Raw genomic sequence first — 26,517 nt, 5'->3', positions numbered from 1 at the left:
ACACAAAACTTGCAAAGAAAAATTTAATGCTTATGTGCAAAAATCCCATGTCGCAGTTGGTAACTCCAAACAATTTGTTGTGTTTCATTAACACGAAGTCTGCGATCCGTTTTTGCCGCCAACCTTAATGCTAACCGGGTGAGAGGAAATGTGATATCACAATAAAAAACAAAGTAATAAGTTGCTTACCACGGATACGTTGGCAATCCGAATCTGCACCAGTGTAGTACGACAGTGCGCATGTCGTATTATCTGCGGCATAAATGAGAATCATTTTACGTAGAAGTTGAACACAAATAAGCACAGCTTAGTGCTATTCTTGCTGCCAGGCATAGTAAATTACCAAGAATTGTTATTTCTGGCTCATGCGCTTTATGTATTGTTGCTGTTAAATAACCCTGAGAAAGTCTAGCTGGATGGTGGACGAAACATTGGTTGCAATAAACACTTTCGTAACTTATGTGCCAGAATTCTAATTAATATATTATTTCTTTTTTAAAGAAACAAGAAATGCAATGTCATGAGTTTTGTTTTGCTTTTTTTCCCACACGATTAAGAATCCTTGTCATCACATAACACTTTCTCAGTTACTCTTGCTTGTGACGTCATTCTCACCTGTTACTTCGACATGATCGCCACTACATTGTGGAAGGTTCGAAATCTCGTGTCCTGCATTGGAAACAATCGGTTTGTTTCTTGGTAAAGTCGACAGAACTCAAACTCACCTTGGGTAAAATTTGTGCCGGAATTCGACAGAATTAAATGACCCAATATAATCCATTCCAAATACATTATAGCAGGTTTTATAAAAAATGTTGTTTAAAACAGAGAATTTTTAGAACAAAAAATGCTGTCGACGGTTTAAAAACTGTAAATTTTGTCCTAGTGGTTTTATGGAAACCGACGTATTTACGCAAATCTGATATAATGACTAAACACCCATTTTTCCCCTCTGTTTTGCGGACAGCTTTCGTCAAAGAAGCTTACGTTTTTCAACACAGTACTTCGCGTTAATATCTTCACCAGCATTGTTTCGAGCCAAACTCTCGCACTCGCGTTTGATGGAAACGTCAATAAACTAACATAGGATTGTGATATCACAATGTATTTTGTTTGTGGCAAACCCAATCAAACCGCATGTCGTCGGAAAAAAAGCGCATCTTCCGGTGTCCTCAGGACGCATGTTCCGGTGTCTTGCTGTGAATATATTTCGCCAGAACGCGTTCTACCTTCTGTGACGTTATAACAGGAGTATTTTTACTGCAATAACAACGCGTGCAATTAAATGCAACGACCTCTAATACCAGACAAGGACATCGGCCCCACGGAAAGGTAAACACAAACGTGCACTTAAATAACATGAAACTGTACGGTCTGAACAAACACCGACCCACAGGTGAAATCTGGCCCGTTTAATCATTCTATCCACTAGGTGTTGGGAAGAAACTAATGTGGTTTAAGAAGTTGTTCAATTCATACAGTTTCGTGTTAACTGAGTGCACGTTTGTTCTTCACTTCTAGATGGCAAAACCTGAATTATTGTTAAAAAGTTAGAGAAAATGTAAAATATGACTACAGGAATCAGCCTGTAATTAAACTGAAAATGGTTGTAAAAACCATAGAAACGTCTGTAGCATGAAGTTCTTGATTTGTCAAATTTGAGTCAAATTTCGTTCTGAAGTGTTTCTTTAAATGAATTTACGTAGCTTTTTAGCTCCCACCAGCGGATAAATATTTTCCCGAGAAAGATTTGGACAGGTTTCGCCAATAACCGCCTTTAAACTTACAATATCTCATTGAAAAACTACTCTAGCAACATTTCAAGGACGTGACAATAAGAACTAATGGCAACAACAGCTAATGACATTCAACGCAAACAGTACTGTGTCAATTTTATGTAAGCTTTGGTGTGAACTGGAATAACAAATGGAGCCATAATTACATATATAAGCGCCATTAATATACTGATTGTGTTATTGAACTTAAAGAAACTAGTTATCGAAGTTATCAAAGCAATAAACGAAAAATTAAATAAACAAACACAGCATACACCGCATTGAAATCACGTGTTTACGCTGCAGTTTCCCGCCATTGCCTCACGACACAATTGGCTTGTGACGTCACAGATAGTCTTCACAATGACTTGTTTGAATTTCTCACCAACTGCTGAACAGCCGCAGAGACTACAGTGTTTTATGTTGCTGTGTTCTCAAATTGGTGGATTTCCTTATTCAGGCAAAAGTAAAGTTGTTCACTATTTTCACGAAATAGGATAACCTTGTAGACTTTCAATACTGAATGTACTGGAATTACATGACAAAGATTAATTTGGAATTCGGCGCTTTTGGCGAAACATTCAGGTAAAAATTTTAACAAATTTTTGTAAAGATTAAAAAAAGTTTGCAGCTTTACAATTGTGTGGATGTGTCTAAACGAAAAGTACTTTTACTTTATTCAAAGTAACTCTACTTTGTTGACGCAAACGTTGATACATTGCTGAACGAAATGTCCACAGTAAATTTCAAATAAATGTTTTTAGCCTAAAAATGCTTTCTTTTGTGCAGGTGTTGAATTAATGACTGTGCAGTTTATTCGACTGGAATAACCCGCACACTCGATGTCAGTCGGGAGTAACTGGATGAAAATGGGAATAAAAGGTAAGTGCTGGTGTGGACTTAATTGTTGCGTTGCAGTTTTTGTTTTTTCTTTTGTTGAATATCGCCATACATATATTGGAAATTTCGCTGTGGCTTGGGCATAACATAGCTTATAAAGTGAATACTGTTCTGGTTTCGGCTAAGCGTAAACTGAAGCAAATGTGTAATTCCTAAGTCCAAAGAGTTGGCACCGGTTGTGCTTATATTGTATTGTGAACACGTGCGCGGTAGCACACAGTTCATTAACAGAAGGCGCATTTTGGTCAGGGCAATACTTACTGTGTACTCGGCATTAGCCTGTAACACAAGCTCTTAAGTTTACAGCAATTATCATGGCAAGTCGCCGTGTATATATTTGTTTAGTTTTATGTGGGAAAAGTAAGTGTTTTAAACCAGGATTAGGGTTAAAATGTTGTTTTATTTTTCATTACTCTTCAAAAACGACGGCTTTTCATACATGCTCCAAAATTTTATTGCTCAAAAAAATTCTTCTCTTAAACATTTAAAAAAGAAAAACTACCAACGAAAAAGCAGCTTTTTAACTCTTTGCGTACAAACAGTAACATTGGACAAGAGGGAAAAAGTTCAATTTATGCAAGCAGGAAGGATTAGGTGGCGATTGACTTTCCTTTCCCACAACACATTAAAACGTTTCACTGGTTTGCTATTAGTTACATCTGATGAAGCGAGGAAACTTGGGAAAGCAGTGAGTAATGTATCAGTCTTTTCATAATGTCTATAATATAGGCGAGTGCAGTTGAGTGTCACAAGACTGAAACGGCTCGATGTATCATATACAATAACACATGCCCAATAAAGACAGAAATTTTTACATGTGAATACCAATGTTGAGGCTTTTCCTACTAATACTTATTTGTACATGAAAACAAATCATTTTAACACCTTCGGTTGTTTGAAAAATCCATTCTGAAACAGGATGCATGGAAATAAATGAATGGAATTAAGAGAATCCATACATAAAAAGTTTCACACGGGGATAAACAAACAGGAAAATCTTCATAAAACCGCTCGTTACTGTGTAAAACAACGAAGCAACGCAATATTGCACAGAAAACGTCATCAATGACGCCATTGTTTGAAATGAAGTTCGGATTTACATACTTTCATTGTAAATTCTCACATTGTACGTTTTAACCACTTTATGTCAAACGTACAGGATACGACGAATTGCAAATCATTAAGTTTTGCAATGTTAAGATTGTTTTCCATAACGTTAGAACCAAAAATACGGCGTTAAAAATAAGTCACTGCATAAAATATTTACAACACTCGACGATGGAAAGGAAACAAAAAACTTTCAGGAGCGCGACACAATAAACCTTAAATGCTTTCGATGCTTTTTGCGCTTAATGTTTTATTTTATATTGTTTTTTGCTATGCATCCTGTACGTCGAAAAGGTAACGAAAAAAATTCATAAAAATACATACTGAAACTAGCAAAATCCTTGAAAACTTATCAGAGCAATTTATCTTTCTTGAATGCGAACTCGCTAACGCGATATACGGTTGAAAAAAGTGTCTCTCATTAAACTTTCGGTCGCATTCTCAAATACCAACTTCATGGTACAAGGTTTCAATGGTCTCCATGTTTGTGTGCTCAGTTTGACTGTCATCCTCTCGGTCTGGTCCGTACCAGTAGAGACTGTAGCGTTCCGGATACTTTCTTTCGTCGCAATGAGGACGCGCGTCAGAGCTTATTATGACGTAAATAATGCATACAAATATGCCTTGTGTGGCGATAAGCGCCATGGTGACGTACATAGTGATGAATGTGGCGTTAAGGTTGTGAACACCTGAAAGCAACGAAAGATGTTGTAGAATTGCAGATATTTGTTCTCAAAACAAGTGATAAACATAACAATTACACGGCTGTTGAGTAACACTGGTTTATCCAAAGTTGTCCTGGAATTTGAACTAGACATTGTTCCTCAATTTGAACGAAAAAACAGATGACTTACAAACTGGAAAGTTCTCAGGTGTGGGAACAATTAAAACCTCACCAGGTATAAAGTAGAGGATCCAGGGTACGAGCAGGACGAAACAAACCAACACGTTCTCCACCAACATCCGCATCACGTGATCCAAGTCTACGTCATCCACCGTCATGACGTCATAGGTTGTAGCTCTGCGAGAACCCTCCAAGATGTTCGCGTCACGCCTGGCTCGTAAAGCCAAGACGAAGGTGAAAGCTGAGACGACGAAGCAGGAGACGAAGATGGTTGCTATGGGTACCGTTACCCCGACAACAAGTGCCGCGGAACCGGGTTTGATCCAGCAGCGTTCGTAACCACCGAGTGGACTGGATGAGATGTAGTTTCCCGAGGGCGAACTCGCCGCCATGACGACCGTCGCTATGAGAAGGGGAAGTCCCCAACCGAGGAGGAGTTGTGAGGTGATGACGTTGCATTGGTTGAGTTTAACGAAGCGGAGAGATCGACCGTTCAAGTTGGACAGGATGGTGAGACTCTCTGTGAGAGCGAAGCAAGCTGCAGAAATAAACAACACGGGTGATGGAATTCACTGGAATAATGATTGCGCCATCAGCGTTATGGCATTTAGCGCTTATAGGAAGTGAAGGTTTATCGGTTCATATTACCAGGAAACAATGAGTTCGCAGCCGCGATTCTGCGTGATTGTGACGTCAAACAATGCTTAGCAGCAGCGCAATCACACTATTGTCTTTTCCAATGACATTTACGAAGCAGTTTGAAATTTCGAAGAAAATTTCTATCAGTGCGTCAATCAGTGAAAGCATAAAGCTTGATTAAAATAAAGTCCAACCTGTTGTGAGCATGAGGTAATGTGTAATGAAGGTTGTCGCCTCGCACGCTTCTTTGGTTTGAATCGCTCGACCCTCGACCAAGATGACAATGTGTAGAAGGAACAGAGATATCACCAAGTTGATCTGCACACGCACTCTCTCTATCACAACCCGTGAACACATCGAGATGAGACTGAGCATTGTGAAGAAGAGGAGAAACGATCCCACGACCATTCCAGTGTAGAAGATTACCTGAAATATTATTTGAAAATCAAAATGGCGACAAAAGTCTCGTTCAACTTTAGAAAAATTATTGACGTTGTTGAAGCAAAGGTGGTCACGTGGCCACAGGTTTTTTTTATTCTATTTTAAAATATTTTCACACGAAAATTTTAAGGCTTTAGTGCCTCAACCGTGTCCTTGGTAAATATAATTTAATGCAGATATAACAACAAACATGCTGCTAGCAAATGGAATGGCGCGTGCACAATTTATACAATATACGTGGTTCAACCGTTAAGATTCTGATGAAATGTAAACCAATACAGTGCAGACCAATCTCATCCACTCACACTAATTCCTTCCGGTCTGACTCGTGCGACGATCCGAGGTACAACAGTAAACATCCCGGTTCTATCGCACGAGCACGTCACCACTCCATTCACAGACTTGCTCGTACAACCATCAGATGTGAAGAATGTGAGATTCACGTCCAACCGTTGACAGACGAAATCGTGTTCGACCAACTCGAACCATGATCTGTAGATCTTGAATAAACTCGGTATCACCACTGATTCCACTGTGGTGTCGTCTGGAAAAGAAACTTTACATTAATCGATACGAACCACACTGAGAAGATTCAAGCGTTCGTATATTTATGTTAACGACTGCTCTATTTGTAGAAAACTGTCTAAAATTTTTATATGCTTCTATTGTGTGGAATACATGACAGTAACAGAGGGCGGGAGGTTAAATATTACAAATACAACTTCTACTTACTTCTCATGTCCACAATAAACAAAGTTGTTGCCTTGATTTGTTGACTGGGGGGGATGTAAACCATAAAGTCGAAGTAATGAACAGTTGCACTGGGCTGATATTTTGTGACGTTGCCGGTTTGCCAGAATGACGTTGAAGCCGAGGGAGAAAGATAATAGAAAGGAATCATTTTGTCGAGATTGAAGAAATATTTGGTGAAAACGAACACCACCAACTTTATAGCTCGCTTCTTACGTGTGGTGACGTCACCGATACTGGAGTTGAGTGACAGCAGTTGAGTGGAGTCAGGTTTCTCAGGAAAGTTGTAAGGGCCACGATTGATTTTTCCGAATTCTATTTGAGCCAATTCTGGCACCTGAAGAGTGGTGGTTTGATTCACGAGAGCTTTGGACGATGTAAAGTTGACGAAGAAGGTGGCCAAGTTGTCCAAGTCAGCCAGGAGAGACTTCTTGTTCTTTGTGACATTGGCCTGAGTGAAACCTTTAAGTTCGTCCTCCAAGCGCAAGATTACTTCTGATAACAAAACGTAATATAAGCAGGGTTATATGATTTTACAATGCAAACATGTCAAATAACATTTCCAAGTGCAGGTTTCGCAGATGCACATAACCATCCACACCTGTTTTCAGTAGGAGGGAGTTACGTTATCATTAATGATCAGTGTGTTACATACATTACACACTGCGTCGACCTATCAGCCGCATCAGTGCAGCTGGTGACTGAGGGTGTTGTCGGGTAACTAGTCAAGAAAAAATGAAAGCTTTTTTTTCTCGTAATCTGCTGTTGGCTTTACGGCTAACAAAGACTTATGTTAAGCAAACGCCTTGGGATTATTTACAGGAGTTGATGACTAGTCATGTATTCCAATTTTGTGGGGACTTCCCTCGTATGCGGAACAGATTGTAGCCAAACAGAAACTTGCGAACTTCTGCGAACTTTCTGCACTGATAAGACCTGATATATCGAAACAGTGGGCACTGTGAGTAGGTGGTAATTACCAGGCTTTGGGGTGGTTGAATCTGGTTCAACTGTTGGTGGTACCGGATTAGAAGCGGTTTGTTCGAAATAACTCGCAGCATCGGTAGTTGGTGCTGAGGTCGTGGTTGTCTGGGTCGTGGAGCAGTAACGAACCCGAATTTCAATGTTATTTCCATCTGACGTAAGGTATGAAGTTAAAAATCACAGAAGAAAAGTTGTTATTTTAAATGTTAGTGGTTTGACTTGGTTATATGATTTTTATGGACCGTTGTTTATTACCTTGACACATTCTCCAGTGGTGCTTTCCCACAGTTGAAGTCATTTTGATATTTGTGCTATCTTCACACCATCCTGGGAGTTTATTGAAGCAACTGCAGGTGGACGTTTGAAAACTCTTGGCACAAGTTTGTAGTTGAGATGCGAAGTCGGAACAGTTTTCAGTTTGTAGAAAATGATGCCAGCGACCAAAATTATTTGAGCAATCTGCAAGATTTCGTTTGTATATTTAGCACTTGCACGTTAGGTTTATCTTTTTGTCAAAAGTCTTATGGAGGTTAAACGTGATGGTTTTGGGGGATTTATTCCAGGTTGCCGTTCTTCCAGTGAGCACAAATTAAAGCCTTGACAGAAGCTAAGAATAACTTTCCGTGAACGTTACTTAACAATGGCCGCAAATATTGCAGAAATTTGGAACCAACCTGCCAGCCCAATCTGACTTCCGCACAACCTTCTAACTGCGGTGCTGGCACCTGCAAACCATTATATCGTTGAGTTATTTTTATCAACAATCACTTTGTGTCATCAGATGTGAATGTATTTGCTTTAGAACAAATTTGGTAAATTTGAAATGAAAAACTTGAAACCAAATGTGATCTGGTAAATTAACTTTACATTTATAAGCTACGTTACTCTCATAACCTTGAATAAACGGATAGGATGCACTTGCTTCGAAGGAAACTGTACACGTTGCGTAATCTGCAATGAATAAAACATAGTTGCAAGAAAAACACCCGTCTAACTATGAGAGGGTAAGTTCAAGTTTGAACTAACAAAACTTAAATTTTATCACGTTAAAAACTTTTTAAAATGCTTGATGCAATCGTGTATTACTCGCTTTTGAGCTGTAAAGTGAGGTCTTTTTTGTCCAATAGTTTGTTGTCTAAATCATTTCGACCAAACAAGGGCCATTAAACGACCTGCATTACGTAACAGCAAACAAGTACCATGAGTGCGGTGCTTAAGAAATTGATATTTGCATGCCATAATGCCTCCATAACTTCCGATGACGTTAGCTTTCCTCTATATGAGGTCATAGACCGATCACCATATAAGGTAACGACGTTTCTTACCTTCCACATTAAACTGAATCTCGGCTCTTGAGTTGGCGCAATGTCGTTGCATTTCCACTTTAAGGTAAAAACATTCATTGTTAAGGATTTCTGATTATCCGGAACACAGATTATTTATTGCTGGTTTAAATGTTACCTGTGGTGTCGTCGGCAAAGCAAGGTGATATCTCAAATGTGTTTTGGTTTTCGTATTTTGATACTGTATGTAAAAGAGAAGGGGTGATTGTTGCAACAAACAATGGTATAAACTTGTTTACACCGAAAACTTACAGGTGTATTTCAAACATTAAAGTGCAGTACAGTTAGTGCTATGAAGGCTATAAAACAACATCCAACTGTTATATTTAATTTGCTACAACTACAGACATGTGTGTTGGGTCACTCTGTTAGGTCTGTTAAGCGTTTTACCCGTTTTGTTAAAATTACAGTTGAATAGAACAAATAAATAAGCGACTGTTTAACACAAAGGGACGCGGAAATTTGATTCAATACAAAGAAGTCGCGAACTTAAATGTTTAAAAAAGCCCTGATTTAAACAACAAAATATTACCGGTGAATCTGGAACACGGAAACTGATTCAATTTCTCCAAATTCTTCAAAGTACAGTTTCCTGTGAAGAAGTGTTTTGCAGTTACCAGAGTCACGTTGGCAATACATTATACGAGAAAAAGAGCATGTATTGTACCAGAACAATATTGCACATAGTACTTGCTGGTGCATTGTTTTCATAAGAGACTGACTGTTAAACATTTATAAAAGCATGAGCTTCCGCTCGCTAAAAACAGTGCCGCTACCGCATTTTATTTGTCACGTCATTTGCAGCAACTGATGAGGAAGCGAGATCAAGCTCGTGCGAATAAAGTTGTTTACAGTCAGTCTCTTACGAAAGCAGTGCACCAGCAAGTACTATAGGTATAGACCAGAGACTGCATGTCACAGCGCATTGAAGAAATATTGCACATATACAATGTTACACGTTTGGAAGCAACTTTATTAATTGTGTAAACACTATGAGCTTGGCCCACGTGGCACCGTTTACATGCAAGGATTCTAATGGAAGTTTGTAAATTACCTGCAACTTTAATCATGTTGACGTCGTAGCATTTTCCGGTTGTGTAGTTGTAACAACATCCTTTAAACAATGGTTTACAACAAATTGCACAGAAACCCAAAGCGCAAACATATTTTTGTCATATTAGTTATAGTAAGTCAGCAGAAATCCTAAGTTTGGATACAAGCCGAGTTCAAGTATTTATTACCATTGTTCGTTGTTTCAGTTGTAATTGCGTATTCCTGATTTCCTGTCGGGTGGTTAGGTGTTGGTACCTGGTTAGATGCGGTTGGTTCGTAATAACTCGCAGCATCGGTAGTTGGTACTGAGGTCGTGGTCGTGGAGCAGAAACGAACCCGGATTTTAATGTTTTTTCCATCTGCCGTCACATACGGTATGAAGTTAAAAAAACGGAAAGCGATTGTTTTTTGTGATATCGGTTTGTGTTTGTTATCAATATTTTTGGCAGTTGTACTCTCGTTACCTTCACACATTCTCCAGTAATGCTTTCCCACAGTTGACGTCATATTGGTATTTGTGCTATCTTCACACCATCCTGGGTGTTTATTGAAGCAACTGCAGTTGTATGCCGGTGAATTCTTGACACAAGTTTGTAGTCGAGATGAGAAGTCGGAACAGTTGTCGGTTTGTAGAAAATAATACCAACGACCATAACTTTTTGTGCAATCTACAAAATAAGTAAAAGGTGTTGTGGGACTTAATGTGTACATTTAGTGCATTCGTTCAACGCAAGTATTTAAGAAAGAATTATCTTGTGGTCAATTGGTCGATTGGTCTAAGAACATAAGATGATGCGTTTTGATGTTAACAGGAGCTTTGCAAGGTTGTCACAAAACAATTATGGCTAAGTATGCTACCTAAGTTTGCAACTAACCTTTGAGCTTTTTATGAAGTTTGCAATATTTTCCCGATTGGCGACTGGAAGCTGTAAATCAGCACAATGATAATTTGTTTATATCAATAAGCAAGCAAATATGTTTCGTGTTTTGCACGAAGTTTAGTGCAAGTAAGTTCTTTGTTGCTGAACTGCTGAATTTTCGGGAGATTCGCCACAGAACGCGAATAAATTTAGTTTTTAGTAAACTTGTTAAGTTTAAAATAAACAATCAAATCCTTCATCGGTTTATTTAATGGAATGACTAAACTTTTGTTTATTTTGCCTCGAACAGAATTAAATGTCGTTACTTCCCCGACCTTGAACATGTGAGCAATTTTCACTCGTGTCGTAGGAAACTGTACACGTTGCGTGATCTGGAATGAATAAAATATAGTAATTAGAAATCACACGGTCAGGCTGGTGGATAAACTTTGACCAAAGAAACCTGAATTTTTTTGTCGGAGTGCACCCACTTCAAGAAAATTTGGTTGTACTTCTTTTACCCCTACGTGAGGTCACATACCTTTCACCATATAAGGTAACGACGTTTCTTACCTCCCACATTAAACTGAATCTCGGCACTTGAGTTGGCGCAATGTCGTTGCATTTCCACTTTAAGGTAAAAACATTCATTGTTGAGGATTTCTGATTATCCGGAACACAGATTATTTTATGCTGGTTTAAATGTTACCTGTGGTGTCGTCGGCAAAGCAAGGTGATATCTCAAATATGTGGTTGTCGTTGTTTTTTGATACTGTATGTAAAAAGAAAAGGTCATAATTGTTGCAACAAACAATGGTACAAACTTGTTTGTACTAACCGAAAATTTACAGGAGAAATTTTCCAACATTAAAGTGTAGTGCAGTTAGTGCTATGAAGTATGTATAATACGCAACATTTAACTGTAATATTGCTAACGACATCTACAGACACATATGTTGGGTCACATTGTTAGGTCTGTTAAGCGTTTTACCTGTTTTGTTAAAATTACAGTTGAATAGAACAAAGAATGAGCGACTGTTTAACACAAAAGGACGCCGAAATTTGATTCAATACAAAGAAGTCGCGAACTTACATGTTTATAGAAGCCCTGATTTAAACAACAAAATATTACCGGTGAATCTGGAACACGGAAACTGATTCAATTCGTCCAAATTCTCCAAAGTACCATTTCCTGTGAAGAAGTGTTTTGCCGTTACCGGAGTCACGTTGGCAATACACGAGAAAAAGATCATGTATTGTAACAGAACAATATTGCACATAGTACTTGATGGTGCACTGTTTTCATAAGAGACTGACTGTTAAAATTTATATTAGCATGAGCGTTCGCTCGCTAAAAACAGCGCCGTTACCGCATTTTATTTGTCACGTCATTTGCAGCAACTGATGAGGAAGCGAGATCAAGCTCGCGAAAGCTCGTGCAAATGGAGACAGTGCACCAGCAAGTACTGTAGGTATAGACCAGAGACTGACACGGCGCATTGAAGAAATATTGCACATATACAATGTTACACGTTTGGAAGCAACTTTATTAATTGTGTAAACACAGGTGCTTGGCCCACGTGGCACCGTTTACATGCAAGAGTTCTAATGGAAGTATATAAATTACCTGCAACTTTAATCATGTTGAAGTCGTAGCATTTTCCGGTTGAGTAGTTGTAACACCATTCTGTACACAAAGTTTTACAACAAATTGCACTGAGACCCAAACGCAAACTTGTTATTGTCATATTAGATACAATAATTATGCAGAAAACCTAAGTTTTGGATACAAGCCGAGTTAAAGTATTTATTACCATTGTTCGTCTTTTCAGTTGTAATGGCGTATTCCTGATTTCCTATCAGGTGGTTAGATGTTGATACCGGGTCAGATGTTGGTACCGGGTCAGATGTTGATGTTGGTACCGGGTCAGATGTTGATGTTGAAACCGGGTCAGATGTTGATACTGGGTCAGATGTTGATGTTGGTACCTGGTCAGATGTTGATGTTGGTACCGGGTCAGATGTTGGTACCGGGTCAGATGTTGATGTTGAAACCGGGTCAGATGTTGATACTGGGTCAGATGTTGATGGTGGTACCGGGTCAGATGTTGGTACTGGGTCAGATGTTGATACCGGGTCAGATGTTGATACAGGGTCAGATGCTGGTGCCGGGTCAGCATCGGTGGTTGGTACTGCTGGAACCGGGGTCTTGGTTGACGTGGGGCAGAAACGAACTCGAATTTCAATGTTATTTCCATCTGACGTCACATACGGCATGAAGTTAAAAAAACGGAAAGCGATTGTTTTTTTTGTGATAGCGGTTTGTGTTTGTTATCAATATTTTTGATAGTTGTACTCTCGTTACCTTGACACATTCTCCAGTAGTGCTTTCCCATAGGTGACGTCATATTGGTATTTGAGCGATCTTCACACCATCCTGGGTGTTTATTGAAGCAACTGCAGGTGGATGTCTGTGAATTCTTGGCACAAGTTTGTAGTCGAGATGAGAAGTCGGAACAGTTGTCGGTTTGTGGAAAATGATGCCAGAGACCATAACTTTTTGTGCAAGCTACAAAATAAGCAAAGGGTGTTGTGGGACTTAATGTGTACATTTAGTGCATTCGTTCAACGCAAGTATTTAAGGAATTTTTGAGCAACCTGCAAGATTTCGTTTGTATATTTAGCACTTGCACGTCAGGTTTATCTTTTTGTTCAAAGTCTTATGGAGATTGAAAGTGATTGATTGGGGAGATTTATACCAGGTTGCCGTTCTTCCTATGAGCACAAATTAACGCCTTGACAGAAGCTAAGAATAACCTTCCGTGGACGTTACTTAACAATGACCGCTAATATTGTAGAAGTTTGGAACCAACCTCCCAGCCCATTCTGACTTCCGCACAACCTTCTAACTGCAGTGCTGGTATCTGCAAACCATTGTATCGTTGAGTTATTTTTTATCAACAATCACTTTGTGTCATCAGATATGAATGTATTTGCTTTAGAACAAATTTGGTAAATTTGAAATGCAAAACTTGAAACCAAATGTGATCTGGTTAATTAACTTTACATTGATTTTGATAAGCTACATTACTCTCATAACCTTGAATAAACGAACAGGATGCATTTGCGTCGTAATTTCCACTTGCGTCGTAATCTCCACCTGCGTCGTAATCTCCACCTGCGTCGAAATCTCCACTTGTGTTATAGGAAACTTTGCACGTTGCGTAATCTGCAATGATTAAAACGCAGCTATAAGAAAAGGGGGTGGTTTCAAAACGACACCTGATATTTTGGACGCTAACAAAAATTTTGAAACATGTGGTATTGGAAAAAACCTGTTTGTCCAAACAATTTCGTTCAAACTATGGCAATTCAGCGGCATGTACTACGTCATCAAGAATATTACGTAACAGCAAGTATACTTCACATGCGATGATATTAGTAAACTGTACAGTGAGTCCTACACTGAGCAATATCTACATGCCATACTGACACCATACCTTCCTATGACGCTGGCTTATCGCTATATGAGGTCACAGACCGATCACCATATAAGGTAACGACGTTTCTTACCGCCCACATTACCTTTAAACTGAATCTCGGCTCTTGAGTTGGCGCAATGTCGATGCGTTTCCACTTTGAGGTAAACAGATTAATTGTTAGGGATTTCTGATTTTCCGGAAACAGGTTATTTAATGCTGGTTTAAATGTTACCTGTGGTGTCATCAGCAAAGCAAGGTGATAGCTCAAATATGTGGTGGTCGTTTTTTGATACTGTATGTAAAAAGATAAGGGATAATTATTGCAACAAACTATGGAATAAACTTGTTTACACCAACTGAAAACTTACAGGTGTATTTTCCAACTTCAGAGCAGTACAGTTAGTGCTATGACGTTTGTATTATACGCAGACAAACACATGAATAGGTCTTCGAGTATGAAAAACGAAACTACTTTTCCATTACATAACTTGTAAGTGGAATTCATTTACAACAAATATAAAACAGAAAATAATATAAAACCTAATTTTCCATGTACAATTATTTTAGGGTGTTTATTCCAAAACAAAATGTTGTGTTTTATGTTTTTAATTTTATTTAAGCTGGAATTTTTTAACTGGAGGTCACACGACGAACTTGAGGGTCGCAAATAGTTGACCAATATCACTAATATGTGTGTGAATACATTCAACATGTAATTGTAATATTTTACAAGCCCCACAGTCAGGAATGCTGGGTCATTATATTAGGAATGATGGGTGTTTCAAGCAACTTATCAAAATTGTTTAACCGTTTAGGCCAATGAAGTGCTTAACAGTTTAAATAAAATTACCGTTCAATACAATGACAAATAATAGACCTCAAAGGGACGCTGAAATTTTATTAAATACAAAGAAGTCGCGAACTCAAATGTTTAAAGAAACCCTGATTTAAGCAACAAAATATTACCGGTGAATCTGGAAAATGGAAACTGATTCCATTCGTCCAAATTCTTCAAAGTACAATTTCCTGTGAAGAAGTGTTTTGCCGTTACCAGAGTCACGCTGGCAATACATTATACGAGAAAAAGAGCATGTAATGTAACAGAACAATATTGTAGATATGCAAAGGCTACGAATAAACATTTTGTAGTTGGTCCACGTGGCACCGTTTACATGCAAGGGTTCTAATGGAAATTTATAAATTACCTGCAATTTTAACCATGTTGAAGTCGTAGCACTTTCCGGTTGTGTAGTTGTAACACCATTCTGTAAACAAAGTTTATTACAAAGTACACACATATCCTTAAACGCAAAAAACGCAAACATGTTTTTGTTATGTTAGTTATATTAGGTCAGCAGAAAACCTAAGTTTAGAATCGAGTTAAAGTATTTGTTACCATTGTTCGTCGTTTCAGTTGTAATGGCGTATTCCTGATTTCCTGCTGTAGATAGTACAGTTTAATATAAAAACTTACGTAGTATTTGTTTGTTTATGAAAATTATTATTTTGTTATTACATAGACAATACACATATGTATATTACCTTGTTCAATGCATGGTAGGACATCAAACACCGCCTTTCCATTTGATTCTGGGTTAAAAAATGACAAAGGTTTCTCAAAAACTTAAAGATGTTTCAAATATTTCGGAATAATTTTTACCAAAGAACAACGGAACCCCGCGAAACTTTTTGGCCAAACACATCGACACGATTCGATTTACGTCAATAATGTCAAACGTCACAAAAATCCAATCGTGACGTAGGGAAGATATCACACTCCAGTGTGACGTCACGCTGAATTTAAATGAAATTTTACCTTTTGCAGTGATCTTGAACATTTGGTAAATTTCCTTAGAGATGCTTTTCCAGTCATTGATGTTGAAAATTCTGCAGTTTACTTCATCTGTAATAGCAAAGCGTTCTTATAATTTGTTTAATATCAACTACAGTTTATTTCGTAATATATTTGCAAAGAATTAGGTGAGTTGAGGTCATTATTTTTTACATGCATCACGTTTTTTTCAAGCTGGAAATTTTGTTGAAATCTTTCCCACATCGCAGATAAAAACAATGTTTTTCATTCTATTTAAAATGGGGAGGAGGGGTAGAGGGAATCGGAAAATCACCATATTTTTTACATTCCCCGAAAAGTGATTGGTTTAGTTTTTTTATGTAAAAAAGTGACATCGAATGAAAAAGGAAAAATCCCTTCAAAGAAGTAATGCTTACTGTTTTTAGCAGCAATTTTGTATTGACTTGCGTTGTAACATTTTCCCTCATGAAATGTGTATTGACAAGTGTCTGGATGAAAAGCACAGGTTTTGTCACTGCGACGGTCAGTTGTTTCATTGCGCAACACTGAGATATTGTATGACGTCACACATCAATTGTTGATTTCAATCATTAAAAGTTTCCATAACGAGTTTTCCGAATGCTGTAGGTTTGTTTAAGTTTCTCGTTTGGAAATAAACGGAATACAAATAATTGTTTTTCAAGTCATGATTTGAATACTTACTGTTATCAAGTTTTATAGTGTTGATCGCATACAACGTGTTTTCTGCAAATAAATCAAGTTGAAATATGAGGTATTTGTGTTTTCATTGGTGAGCATGGATACGTACTCTCTACGTTAATCGTTTCCCCACATGAGATTGGTGAATTAATTTTGGGCCAGTTTTTCGGTTCTACTTCAATAATGTGTCCTAAAAAATAAACAAATTAATAATTCATCAAATAAATAAACAAAAAATAGTATTTTGAAATAAAAAAAAGGAAACGAAAAATAAACAAAAACTTACCTTTGCAACTAGTGGCAACAAAAAGCAACAGAAACAGCGGGAAACTATCCCTCATTTCCTTGAACTTCATACTCGCGTTTACACAAGTTGACGCATTGTCCTAAACACCTCTTTTAAATACAAACCTTTGTGAAACACAAACGCCAGTCACAGCTGATTGAATTTTTAACTAAAATCGTAAAAGTGCCATCTGTCTATGTGAATGAATTAAACAGACAACCCCTCGTTTCAATCGCACGCACATATCAACACTATCTGATTCAAATGCCAACCTTTTGCATTTATTCACATCTGATACACAAACCATAGGGACGCAGGTGCGTGACGTCACGCCATGTTTTTACCTCCGTGGTGAAGAACGAACACAAATCGTCTCCACATTCCCAGCAACTCAACAGGATGTGTTTCACCATCTCGCTCCTATGTCCGTACCTTGGTCCGTGTATTTCTACTAACCCGAGTGCAACACCTGCCTTGTTATAGGGTTGCGCGAGGTTGTGAAAACGATATCTGCACATACTGGTTATATAAAATAACCCATGGTTCGTGAATTTGAAAACCTTATTATAACTGCTATTTTTCAATTTAGGAACATCTGTTAGGTCTTGGAACAAATATATCATAACGTAGCCATTAAATGTGAACATTCGATTGCTGGTTGGAGTAATCACTGATATATCTTGATACGAGATACGCTGAAAGAGAATTTCCTTTTTCTCTGATTCTGAATGCCCCAACTATTTATACATACGTCAACGAATAAAGCTAGTTTTGTACTAACATCCTCTCATCGGGTTTGTTTGGTCGCAGACATCACTAAACAATTTAATCAAACCACAAACCTAGAACGTTGCATGAAAATTACATTGGACGATGTGGAAATATGGTTAGAACTTTACTCGGAGGAAAAACAAAGCACAGGGAATGACTTTGTGTGCAGGTACTTTCCCTGTGTCGATACCGAGGCGTCGTATTCTAACAAACCTCCGTATCCTCGTCACGCATCGGTTGAGAGAGACGGGAAATCCCCGGCAAGCTGTACAAGCCAAGTGGGTGATTTGATCGCCACCAGATATTTATGTAAATTAGATACAGTTGTTGCCATTATAACCAAAATAGAACTCGGCTTATCCGGATACCGATTTGTTCAATAAATTTATCCGGATTAGGCGAATATCCGGATTGTCCAAAAACTTTATTTCATGCCTAACATTTTGTCTCTGACCTATGTTATTAAATAAACTATCCGAGTTTGAACAAACTATCCGTTTGTTTAAACCGGTTAACCTTGTAATAAAATCCATCATTTAAAAAAATACTATTGCGTTGAAGCATTTGGTAAAATAATGGAATGCAAATATGTTTTGCAGTAAATTGTTGATGTCATGCATTTGTATCCTTCAGATTTGTACGATCTTGATTAACCGAGCTCTACTATACAGATGGTCATTTTGCGTGGGAAATAATGTTATAGAGGTGCTCTAAGTTCTCCATTCCACTTAAACTTTCCATCGCTTAAATCGCAATAACACACATGACGTAACATCCAAGGTATTTTTGACCTCGATGTTTTTCGTTTTTGGCTTTCGTGCTGAATTTAAAAGCCAAAATTTTTAGTATAAGCAGCATTAGAACTAAAAAGCTTTTTACACCACACCGGGATATTAACCTATGTTATCGTGGGCACAAATCAGGAACAGTTTGACATCTTGGTGTGGGGCCGAATGCCAACTATCATCAAAAAGCAAGAGTGGGTATTTTTTGGTCTAGGTCGATGTGAACTCAACCAAATAGGCAGCTTTATTTTCGATATCTGCTTGCTCTGTGAAGTATAGGCGTGGTGTTACAGCGACCCCTTGCGGTCAGTAATTACTACCTACAACCTTTGGTAACTGTAAAGGAGTTGTAGCTGCACGAACCAGTTAACCTCGCAATCCTCCATTACATCGAACTAGCAATGGAGCGGTTTTTATTTGGATTGTAACTGAGTTGTATTGCAGTATTCAAGCTTTTATCAAGGACGAAGTATTCAAGCAATTAACCGAATGATTTTCAACCTCCAGTCACAACCCAGATCTCTTTCACCAGCGGCTCCAAGCCGAGGTAAATTTACTCCTTGGAGGCAAAACCATATTTTTACATTATTTCTTTGCCTCGCTGCAGTGTTTTTAAGTTTAATACAATTTTGTTCGAAAATGTATTTTAAAATCTTTCATTGCTTTTACAAATATTTTGTTAAAACAGGCGGTAAATATAGTCTTCAAAGGCTGCACCTATGTGATACACCATGTTAGATTTTAAGCGATAAAAGTTATATCCTCCCATATAGAAACTTTATATTTCTCTTCATTTGTACAGGATAACTTCCACCTTCCCAACTGAGATTTTATTTAACGGTTTTATTCACAAACGTTTGCTGTAATTGCGTAAAATTATGAACTTATTGCAGTTACGAAAAATCAAATACAGCGAAAGAATCAGCGAAATTTCGATTAACAATGCAGAGCACGGTTTTAATAACCGCAGGAATTTAAATACTAAAGCATGGAGACCAAAAAATATTAAGTGCTCAAACCATAGAAACAAAATATAACAAAATAAAATGTAAAAACCGTTTTGGGGATTTTGTTTTGGTAAAGCTGTATTACTTTGGTCAAAACAATGCAAACATTTGCAACTGAATGTTGATTGGAAAGTTTAATATTTGCAGGGAACAAAGGGTGATATTGTTTGAAATACGAACTTTGCAGTGAAATATTGAACACTTGCACTTGTGCCAATAACAAGGTTTCGCATATTTACAAATTACAAGAGAATATTTGCAATGTAAAGTTCATCGAGCATGCCCTTATGCTGTTCAGGCCCTACTACACAGTAGGATCGTCGAGCGGATGACGTCATCCATGACGCAGTAGATGAGAAAGACGACGAATCCTTGCATCCCGTTCACCAAGCTGTGAATGTACATGAAAACCTCGTTCGAGATTTCGTTTCCGATTCCTGAAACACAGCAAGGATTTTTTAGCACTAATAAAGATACACTGGACCTTTGTAACTCACCAGTGAAGAATGCCAAGCTCCAGGTTCCACCAAGCAGCAAGAAGAGGAAAATGAACGTCTTTCCAGCTCTTTTAGCATCTTCCACATCAGGGTCATCTCCTCTGTTTCGCATCTTCCGGGAGGTGAAGTTCACGTACGATGTCTTTACGATGATGAGGAGGTTGATGAGAAGGACGAGAGCAAGAGGAGTGATGACGGAAGTGTAGAAAACCGGAGTGTTGGGAGCCAACCAGCATCTGTCGTACTTGGGAATTGGTGACGTGTTGTTTTGATATTGGTGGCACGCTTCGTAATAAGGCTGTGGTTTCATGTAGACGCCGAAGTGGAATCCCACGGGTGCGGATATTCCAACAATGAAGACGGGAAGAAGCCATCCGAAGGTCATAAAGTACTTGAGTCGATCTTTTGAATCCTGGGCTTGGAAGTCGATTGGATTGGAGGTAGCCATGAAGAGTCGTATTCCCTCGATCAGAAACCACATTCCTAATGAATACCAGAACATTGATTAGGTTTAGATGAGGTATCTTGTTAGTTGGGCCAAGCACTTACCGCTGCAAAGCAAGAAAATATGGTTGACTGCAGTGCCCACCATGCATGACTGATCATGCATGGTAAAGATATCATGTAACAGATTGATCACGTGAAGAAGAAGGAGAGCCACCGCCAAGTTTATTTGAACAGGAACTCTGTCACCTCTGCGTCGGTTACGATACAGCGTTACTATGGTGATGACCAGGAAGACAATGGATACAGATTCTGTGACGTAAGTGGTGATCTGGAAACACAAAGAACAGAAATATTACTTAGGGTTGGTGCAAACTACATGGCATGTTGGGAACACAACTCATACCTTCAAATGCTTTGGAATAGCTGTAGTTTTGACGGCCAGGAGGACGGTGAACATGGTGAGGTGGTTGCATTTGCACGTGACCTTCCCAGTTCCTGCATCCTTGGATGTGGAGCAACCACGATCCGAATATTCCTTCTTCACTCGGTCGAAAAAGACACAAAGTGGAGCCATCTGGTTGATTTTCTTCTTGTCCTCGTTCATTTTCCTGCAGGTGGTTTCTTGTAAAGGTGAAGATAATGTGTAGCTTGCATTGCCCTGAAGTTCATCATCGTCAGTGGTTTTGTTATTGGGTTTGTTGACCTTTAACCCAATAATAACAACGAAGGTTGAATTTTTAGGAGCTATGTATTCGGTGTTGGTGAGAGAATCACGGTTGGGAGATGATCCTTGAACCACTTGTGAGTAGTTTGTGTTGAAAACAAACGCAGAAGCTACGATTTGAGCCGACCCGTCTGTCTGTAATGTAAATTGGATGAGCGCTGAGCCAAGTTCCTGCATGGTGGTGAATGTGTTCTGCCCTTCTTTAATTTGAACCCGTTTAACGTACAAATGACCGTGGATGGATTCGTTTGGCGGAAGACCAGATAGTGCAATACGTTTGATCAGATTTTCAATATTATTTACGTCATCGGCATCTTGAGGGTTGAAATTATTCGCTTCCAGCATCAGGTCTGTAAATAATTACTTCGTTTTATTGCGGGTCTTATGCCTGATAGCGATGTCCTATAGTTACCTGGCTCGGGGGTGGTGCTATCTGTTGCCATTGTTGTATTGACTAATGTTACATCAACTAGGCGGGTAGTTGTAAATGGTTGGTTGGTAGTTGTGAATGGTTGCGGGTGGTTAGATGTTGGTACCGGGTTAGATGCGGTTGATTCGGAAAAACTCGCAGCATTGGTAGTTGATATTGAGATCGTGGTCGTGGTTGTCTGGGTCGTGGAGCAGAAACGAACCCGAATTTCAGTGTTCTTTCCATCTGAAGTCACATACGGTATGAAGTTAAAAAAACGGAAAGCGATTTTTTTTGTGATAACGCTTTGTGTTTGTTATCAATATTTTTGGCAGTTGTACTCTCGTTACCTTGACACATTCTCCAGTAGTGCTTTCCCACAGTTGACGTCATATTGGTATTTGTGCTATCTTCACACCATCCTGGGAGTTTATTGAAGCAACTGCAGGTGAATGCCGGTGAATTCTTGACACAAGTTTGTAGTTGAGATGAGAAGTCGGAACAGTTGTCGGTTTGTGGAAAATGATGCCAGCGACCAAAAGTTGTTGAGCAACCTGCAAGATTTCGTTTGTATATTTAGTACTTGCACGTTAGGTTTATCTTTTTGTCAAAAGTCTTATGGAGGTCAAACGTGATGGTTTTGGGAGATTTATTCCAGGTTACCGTTCTTCCAGTGAGCACAAATTAAAGCCTTGACAGAAGCTAAGAATAACTTTCCGTGGTCGTTACTTAACAATGGCCGCTAATATTGCAGAAATTTGGAACCAACCTCCCAGCCCAATCTGACTTCCGCACAACCTTCTAACTGCGGTGCTGGTAGCTGCAAACCATTTATGTTGAGTTATTTTTATCAACAATCACTTTGTGTCATCAGATGTGAATGTATTTGCTTTAGAACAAATTTGGTAAATTTGAAATGAAAAACTTGAAACCAAATGTGATCTGGTAAATTAACTTTACATTGATAAGTTACGTTACTCTCATAACCTTGAATATACGAACAGTATGCACTTGCGTCGTAGGAAACTGTACAAGTTGCGTGATCTGCATTGAATAAAACATTGTTGCAAGAAAAACACACCGTCTAACTACGAGAGGGTAAGTTCAAGCTTGAACTAACAAAACTTAAATTTTATGACGTTGACAAACTTTTTAAAATACGTAATACAATCGTGTACTACTCGCTTTTGGGCTGCAAAGTTAGGTCTTTTTGTCGAATAGTTTGTTGTCCAAATCATTTCGACCAAACAAGGGCCATGAAACGACCTGCATTACGTAACAGCAAACAAGTACCATGGGTGGGATGCTTAAGATATTGATTTTGCATGTCATAATGCCTCCATACCTTCCGATGACGTTAGCTTTCCGCTATATGAGGTCACATACCTTTCACCATATAAGGTAACGACGTTTCTTACCTCCCACATTACCATTAAACTGAATCTCGGCTCTTGCGTTGGCGCAATATTGTTGCGTTTCCACTTTAAGGTAAAAACATTCATTGTTAAGGATTTCTGATTATCCGGAACACAGATTATTTAATGCTGGTTTAAATGTTACCTGTGGTGTCGTCGGCAAGGCAAGGTGATAGCTCAAATATGTGGTGGCTTTCTTTTGATACTGTATGTAAAAAGGAAGGGGGTATATGTTACAACATTCCATGGTATACACTCATTTGTACTACCTGAAAACTTACAGGTGTATGACAAAATGAAAAGCAGTAAAGTTTGTCCAATGAAGTAATACTACACGTATGACAAACAAAATATCATGAAGTGGTCTTAACATTGTTTCAACTATTCGCTTTAAAAACCGGAGTAGGAATATTCAAACCCGTCCATATCTTGTAGGTGAGTTCTTTAACATTGCAAAATAACATGAAACTAAACTTCCCATGTACAATTATTTTAGGGTTTTTATCCCAAAACTAATTTCACTAAATAATTGCAATATTTTACAAGCTTCACAGTCACGAATGCTATTATAGAACTTGCGCCCCCATGAGAAATGACTGGTTAAGAACCACTGGTTTAATACAACAACAAAAACTGAGCGACTGTTTACGCGGCAATTTTATTCCATACAAGGAAGTCGCGAACTCAAATGTTTCAAGAAACCGTGATTTAAACAACAAAACATTACCGGTGAATCTGGAACACGGAAACTGATTCAATTCGTCCATATTCTTCAAAGCACAATTTCCTGTGAAGAAATGTTTTGCCGTTACCAGAGTCACGTTACCAATACACGAGAAAAAGAGCATGTAATGTAACAGAACAATATTGTAGATGTAAAACCTTTGTTAGACTTTCAGAACCAACTTTTAATTAAATTACCTGCAATTTTAATCATGTTGAAGTCGTAGCATTTTCCGGTTGTGTAGTTGTAACACCATTCTTTAAACAAAGTTTTAACAACAAATTGCACAGAGACCCCAAAACGCAAAACCTAAGTTTGATATAAGCTTAGTTAAAGTATTTATTACCATTGTTCGTCGTTTCAGTTGCAATGGCGTATTCCTGATTTCCTGTCGGATAAAGTTAAATATTAATAATATTTACAACTTTACTACTATAGAATACACCTATATAGCCTAATACCTTGTTTAATGCATGGAAGAACATCAAGCTTGACTTTTCCATCTTTCTCTGGGTTAAAAAAGTTAAATCAGCAACAATTTGAAACGTTTGTAAAAATGGAAACAGCTGTTGCAAATATCGCACTGGAAATTTTTAACGAACAATCAATTTACCTTTGAGATACTTTGACGACCAATGTTAGTTTATCAAAACCTAATCGCATCGCCGAAAACAAATTGTGCAGTTAAACATGAACTTAAATATTACCTTTTCCGGTGATCTTGAACTTTCGGTATAGTTCCTTGGAGATTTCATTCCAGGCATTGAATAGGGATCGGCAATTCTGAATATTGAGTTCGGGATCCACGAGTCCTGAACCGCCCAAATTGTCGTCAAACCGAATAATAGGTTTCATTTATTTATGTGAAGTAATCTATAGTAATAATCGTTGACAAATCTGTCGTTTAAAATTACGTTGTCGTTTGGCAGGCTAGCACATAGAGAGCCTGAATATATTATAGTACAATAAATTTATTCTTTGATTGTGCTTTGTTGTTGGAGTCATGTAAAAAATCTTTTATGTTTATTGTGCTTCAGGGCACAATCAAAAACAGAATAGGATTCGGTATTCTGGATTCGATTTAACTATTCTTATCCTATATTACCCATCCCTAGCATTGATGTTCCTTCACATATAATTGTAAAGTCTGGTTATAATTTGTTTGACATCAAGTAATTGTGAAAATGGGGTGAAATGATTTTATTACTTTTAACATGCAAACTTACGGGTAATTTAGGTTTTTCTAGAATGGAAATTATTGAAATCATTTGAAGATTGCGTAAAAAGCAGTGCTTTCATAAGTTTTCATTTCATTTGAAAACATATCCAACGCATGGGCGCCTGGATGGAGGAGGCAAGAAGGGTTTGGTTAAAAGTAGGGAACCGGAAAATCACATAGAAAATAATTGTTTGCCCCTCCCTGAAGTTTCTTCAGTGGGCGCCCATAAGCGCGTGTTGTTTTAATTGGTTTCGTTCACTTATAAGAAGTGAAAACGATGTAAATAGGAAAAAATTACTTGGTGCTTACCATATTCACCAGCGATGATTTTGTATTGACTTGCGTTGTAACACTTTCCCTCATGAAATGTGTACACACAAGTCTCTGCATAACAAGCACATGTTACGTTCACTTCATTGAGATATGAAAAATTATTATGACGTCACACATCAATTGTTGTATTCAATCGATAAAAGTTTCCATAATGAGTTTTACGGATGCTGTAGGTTTGTTTACGTTTCTCGCTTAGAAATAAACGGAATACAAATAAATGTTTCACAAGTAATGTTTTGAATACTTACGGGTACTAGTGTTGTATGTTATGTTAATTGCACTCAACGTGTTTCCTGCAAATAAATCAAGTTGAAATATGAGGTATTTGTGATTTCATTGGTGAGCGTAGATACGTACTCTGTACGTTAATCGTTTCCCCACATGAGATTGGTGGATTAATTTTGGTCATGTTATGTCCAACTACAATTTGTTTTCCTTAAAATAAAAAAAATCTTTAGTTATTAAAATGAAAAAGCAATAAAAAATATTCAAAAACTTACCTTTGCAACAAGTGGCAACAAAAATCAACAGAAATAGCGGGAAAAAATCCCTCATTTCCTTGAACTTCATACTCACGTTTACACAAGTTGACTCATTGACCTAAACTCCACTTTTGAACGCAAACCTTTGTGAAACACAAACGCCAGTCACAGGTGATCGAATATTTAACTAAAATCGTAAAAGTAGCATCTCTTTATATGTAAATATTTTGGACAAATAACCCCTGGTTTCCATCGCACGCACATATTCAACACTATCTTATTGAAATGCCAATCTTTTGCATGTATTCACATCTGATACACAAAACATTGCGACGCAGGAGCGTGACGTCACGGAGTGTTTTTCCCTACGTGGTGAAGAACGAACTCAAATCGTCTCCACATTCCCAGCAACACAACAGGATGTGTTTGGCCATCTCGCTCCTATGTCCGTACCTTGGTCCGTATATTTCTACTAACCCGAGTGCAACACCAGCCTTGTTATAGGGTTGCGCGAGGTTGTGAAAACGATATCTGCGCATACTGGTTGTACAAAATAACCCGTGGTTCGTAAATTTGGAAACTTTATAATCACTGCTATAGTTCGATTTAGGAACATCTGGTAGGACTTGGAATCTTGTTCCGGGATTACAAATTTACCACTGAAAACTTAATTGGGTTAAATAAAAAAATAAAAATTGGCAGATTTCAACTTAAGTAAACAATTTCAT

The 26,517-nt window shown here is 38.1% G+C and overlaps 3 protein-coding genes across 4 annotated transcripts; all 3 read right to left on the bottom strand.

Moving 5' to 3' along the window:
- Positions 1-3,795: 3,795 nt before the first annotated feature.
- On the bottom strand, positions 3,796-17,101 carry LOC145888570 (uncharacterized). Of its 2 annotated transcripts, none has more exons than XM_082979345.1 (36): positions 16,977-17,101; positions 16,800-16,880; positions 16,694-16,735; positions 16,408-16,479; positions 15,995-16,081; positions 15,721-15,768; positions 15,575-15,619; positions 15,384-15,443; positions 15,145-15,204; positions 14,411-14,470; positions 14,270-14,332; positions 13,797-13,925; positions 13,570-13,620; positions 13,062-13,265; positions 12,511-12,954; positions 12,324-12,383; positions 11,829-11,888; positions 11,406-11,468; positions 11,270-11,326; positions 11,032-11,088; positions 10,712-10,762; positions 10,301-10,504; positions 10,025-10,195; positions 9,838-9,897; positions 9,316-9,375; positions 8,902-8,964; positions 8,766-8,822; positions 8,335-8,391; positions 8,115-8,165; positions 7,696-7,899; positions 7,437-7,592; positions 6,439-6,951; positions 6,012-6,250; positions 5,460-5,691; positions 4,679-5,164; positions 3,796-4,471 (listed from the first exon to the last, which is right to left on the bottom strand). In XM_082979345.1, exons 1-36 carry the CDS (start codon positions 17,044-17,046, stop codon positions 4,224-4,226), a joined length of 4,665 nt encoding a protein of 1,554 aa, XP_082835471.1. In that variant the 5' UTR covers positions 17,047-17,101; the 3' UTR covers positions 3,796-4,223. The 2 variants fall into 2 exon arrangements, with proteins under 2 accessions (XP_082835471.1, XP_082835472.1); XM_082979346.1 differs by having other exon boundaries at positions 14,282-14,332.
- A 2,692-nt stretch (positions 17,102-19,793) lies between these two features.
- Positions 19,794-22,144, bottom strand: LOC145888571 (putative adhesion G protein-coupled receptor E4P). The gene is made up of 6 exons (XM_082979347.1): positions 21,967-22,144; positions 21,620-21,862; positions 20,887-21,557; positions 20,586-20,811; positions 20,037-20,519; positions 19,794-19,976 (listed from the first exon to the last, which is right to left on the bottom strand). Exons 1-6 carry the CDS (start codon positions 22,007-22,009, stop codon positions 19,834-19,836), a joined length of 1,809 nt encoding a protein of 602 aa, XP_082835473.1. The 5' UTR covers positions 22,010-22,144; the 3' UTR covers positions 19,794-19,833.
- On the bottom strand, positions 22,047-25,931 carry LOC145889039 (uncharacterized). Its single transcript, XM_082979916.1, has 13 exons — positions 25,808-25,931; positions 25,665-25,742; positions 25,556-25,600; positions 25,284-25,358; positions 24,463-24,567; positions 24,217-24,264; positions 24,102-24,143; positions 23,953-24,012; positions 23,759-23,818; positions 23,177-23,236; positions 23,035-23,097; positions 22,346-22,436; positions 22,047-22,170 (listed from the first exon to the last, which is right to left on the bottom strand). Exons 1-13 carry the CDS (start codon positions 25,875-25,877, stop codon positions 22,047-22,049), a joined length of 921 nt encoding a protein of 306 aa, XP_082836042.1. The 5' UTR covers positions 25,878-25,931.
- Between the last annotated feature and the right edge of the window lie 586 nt (positions 25,932-26,517).

This window comes from Ascidia mentula, chromosome 2 (assembly GCF_947561715.1).
Source record: "Ascidia mentula chromosome 2, kaAscMent1.1, whole genome shotgun sequence".
NCBI lineage: Eukaryota > Metazoa > Chordata > Ascidiacea > Phlebobranchia > Ascidiidae > Ascidia > Ascidia mentula.
This window is presented reverse-complemented; position numbering and strand designations above follow the sequence as displayed.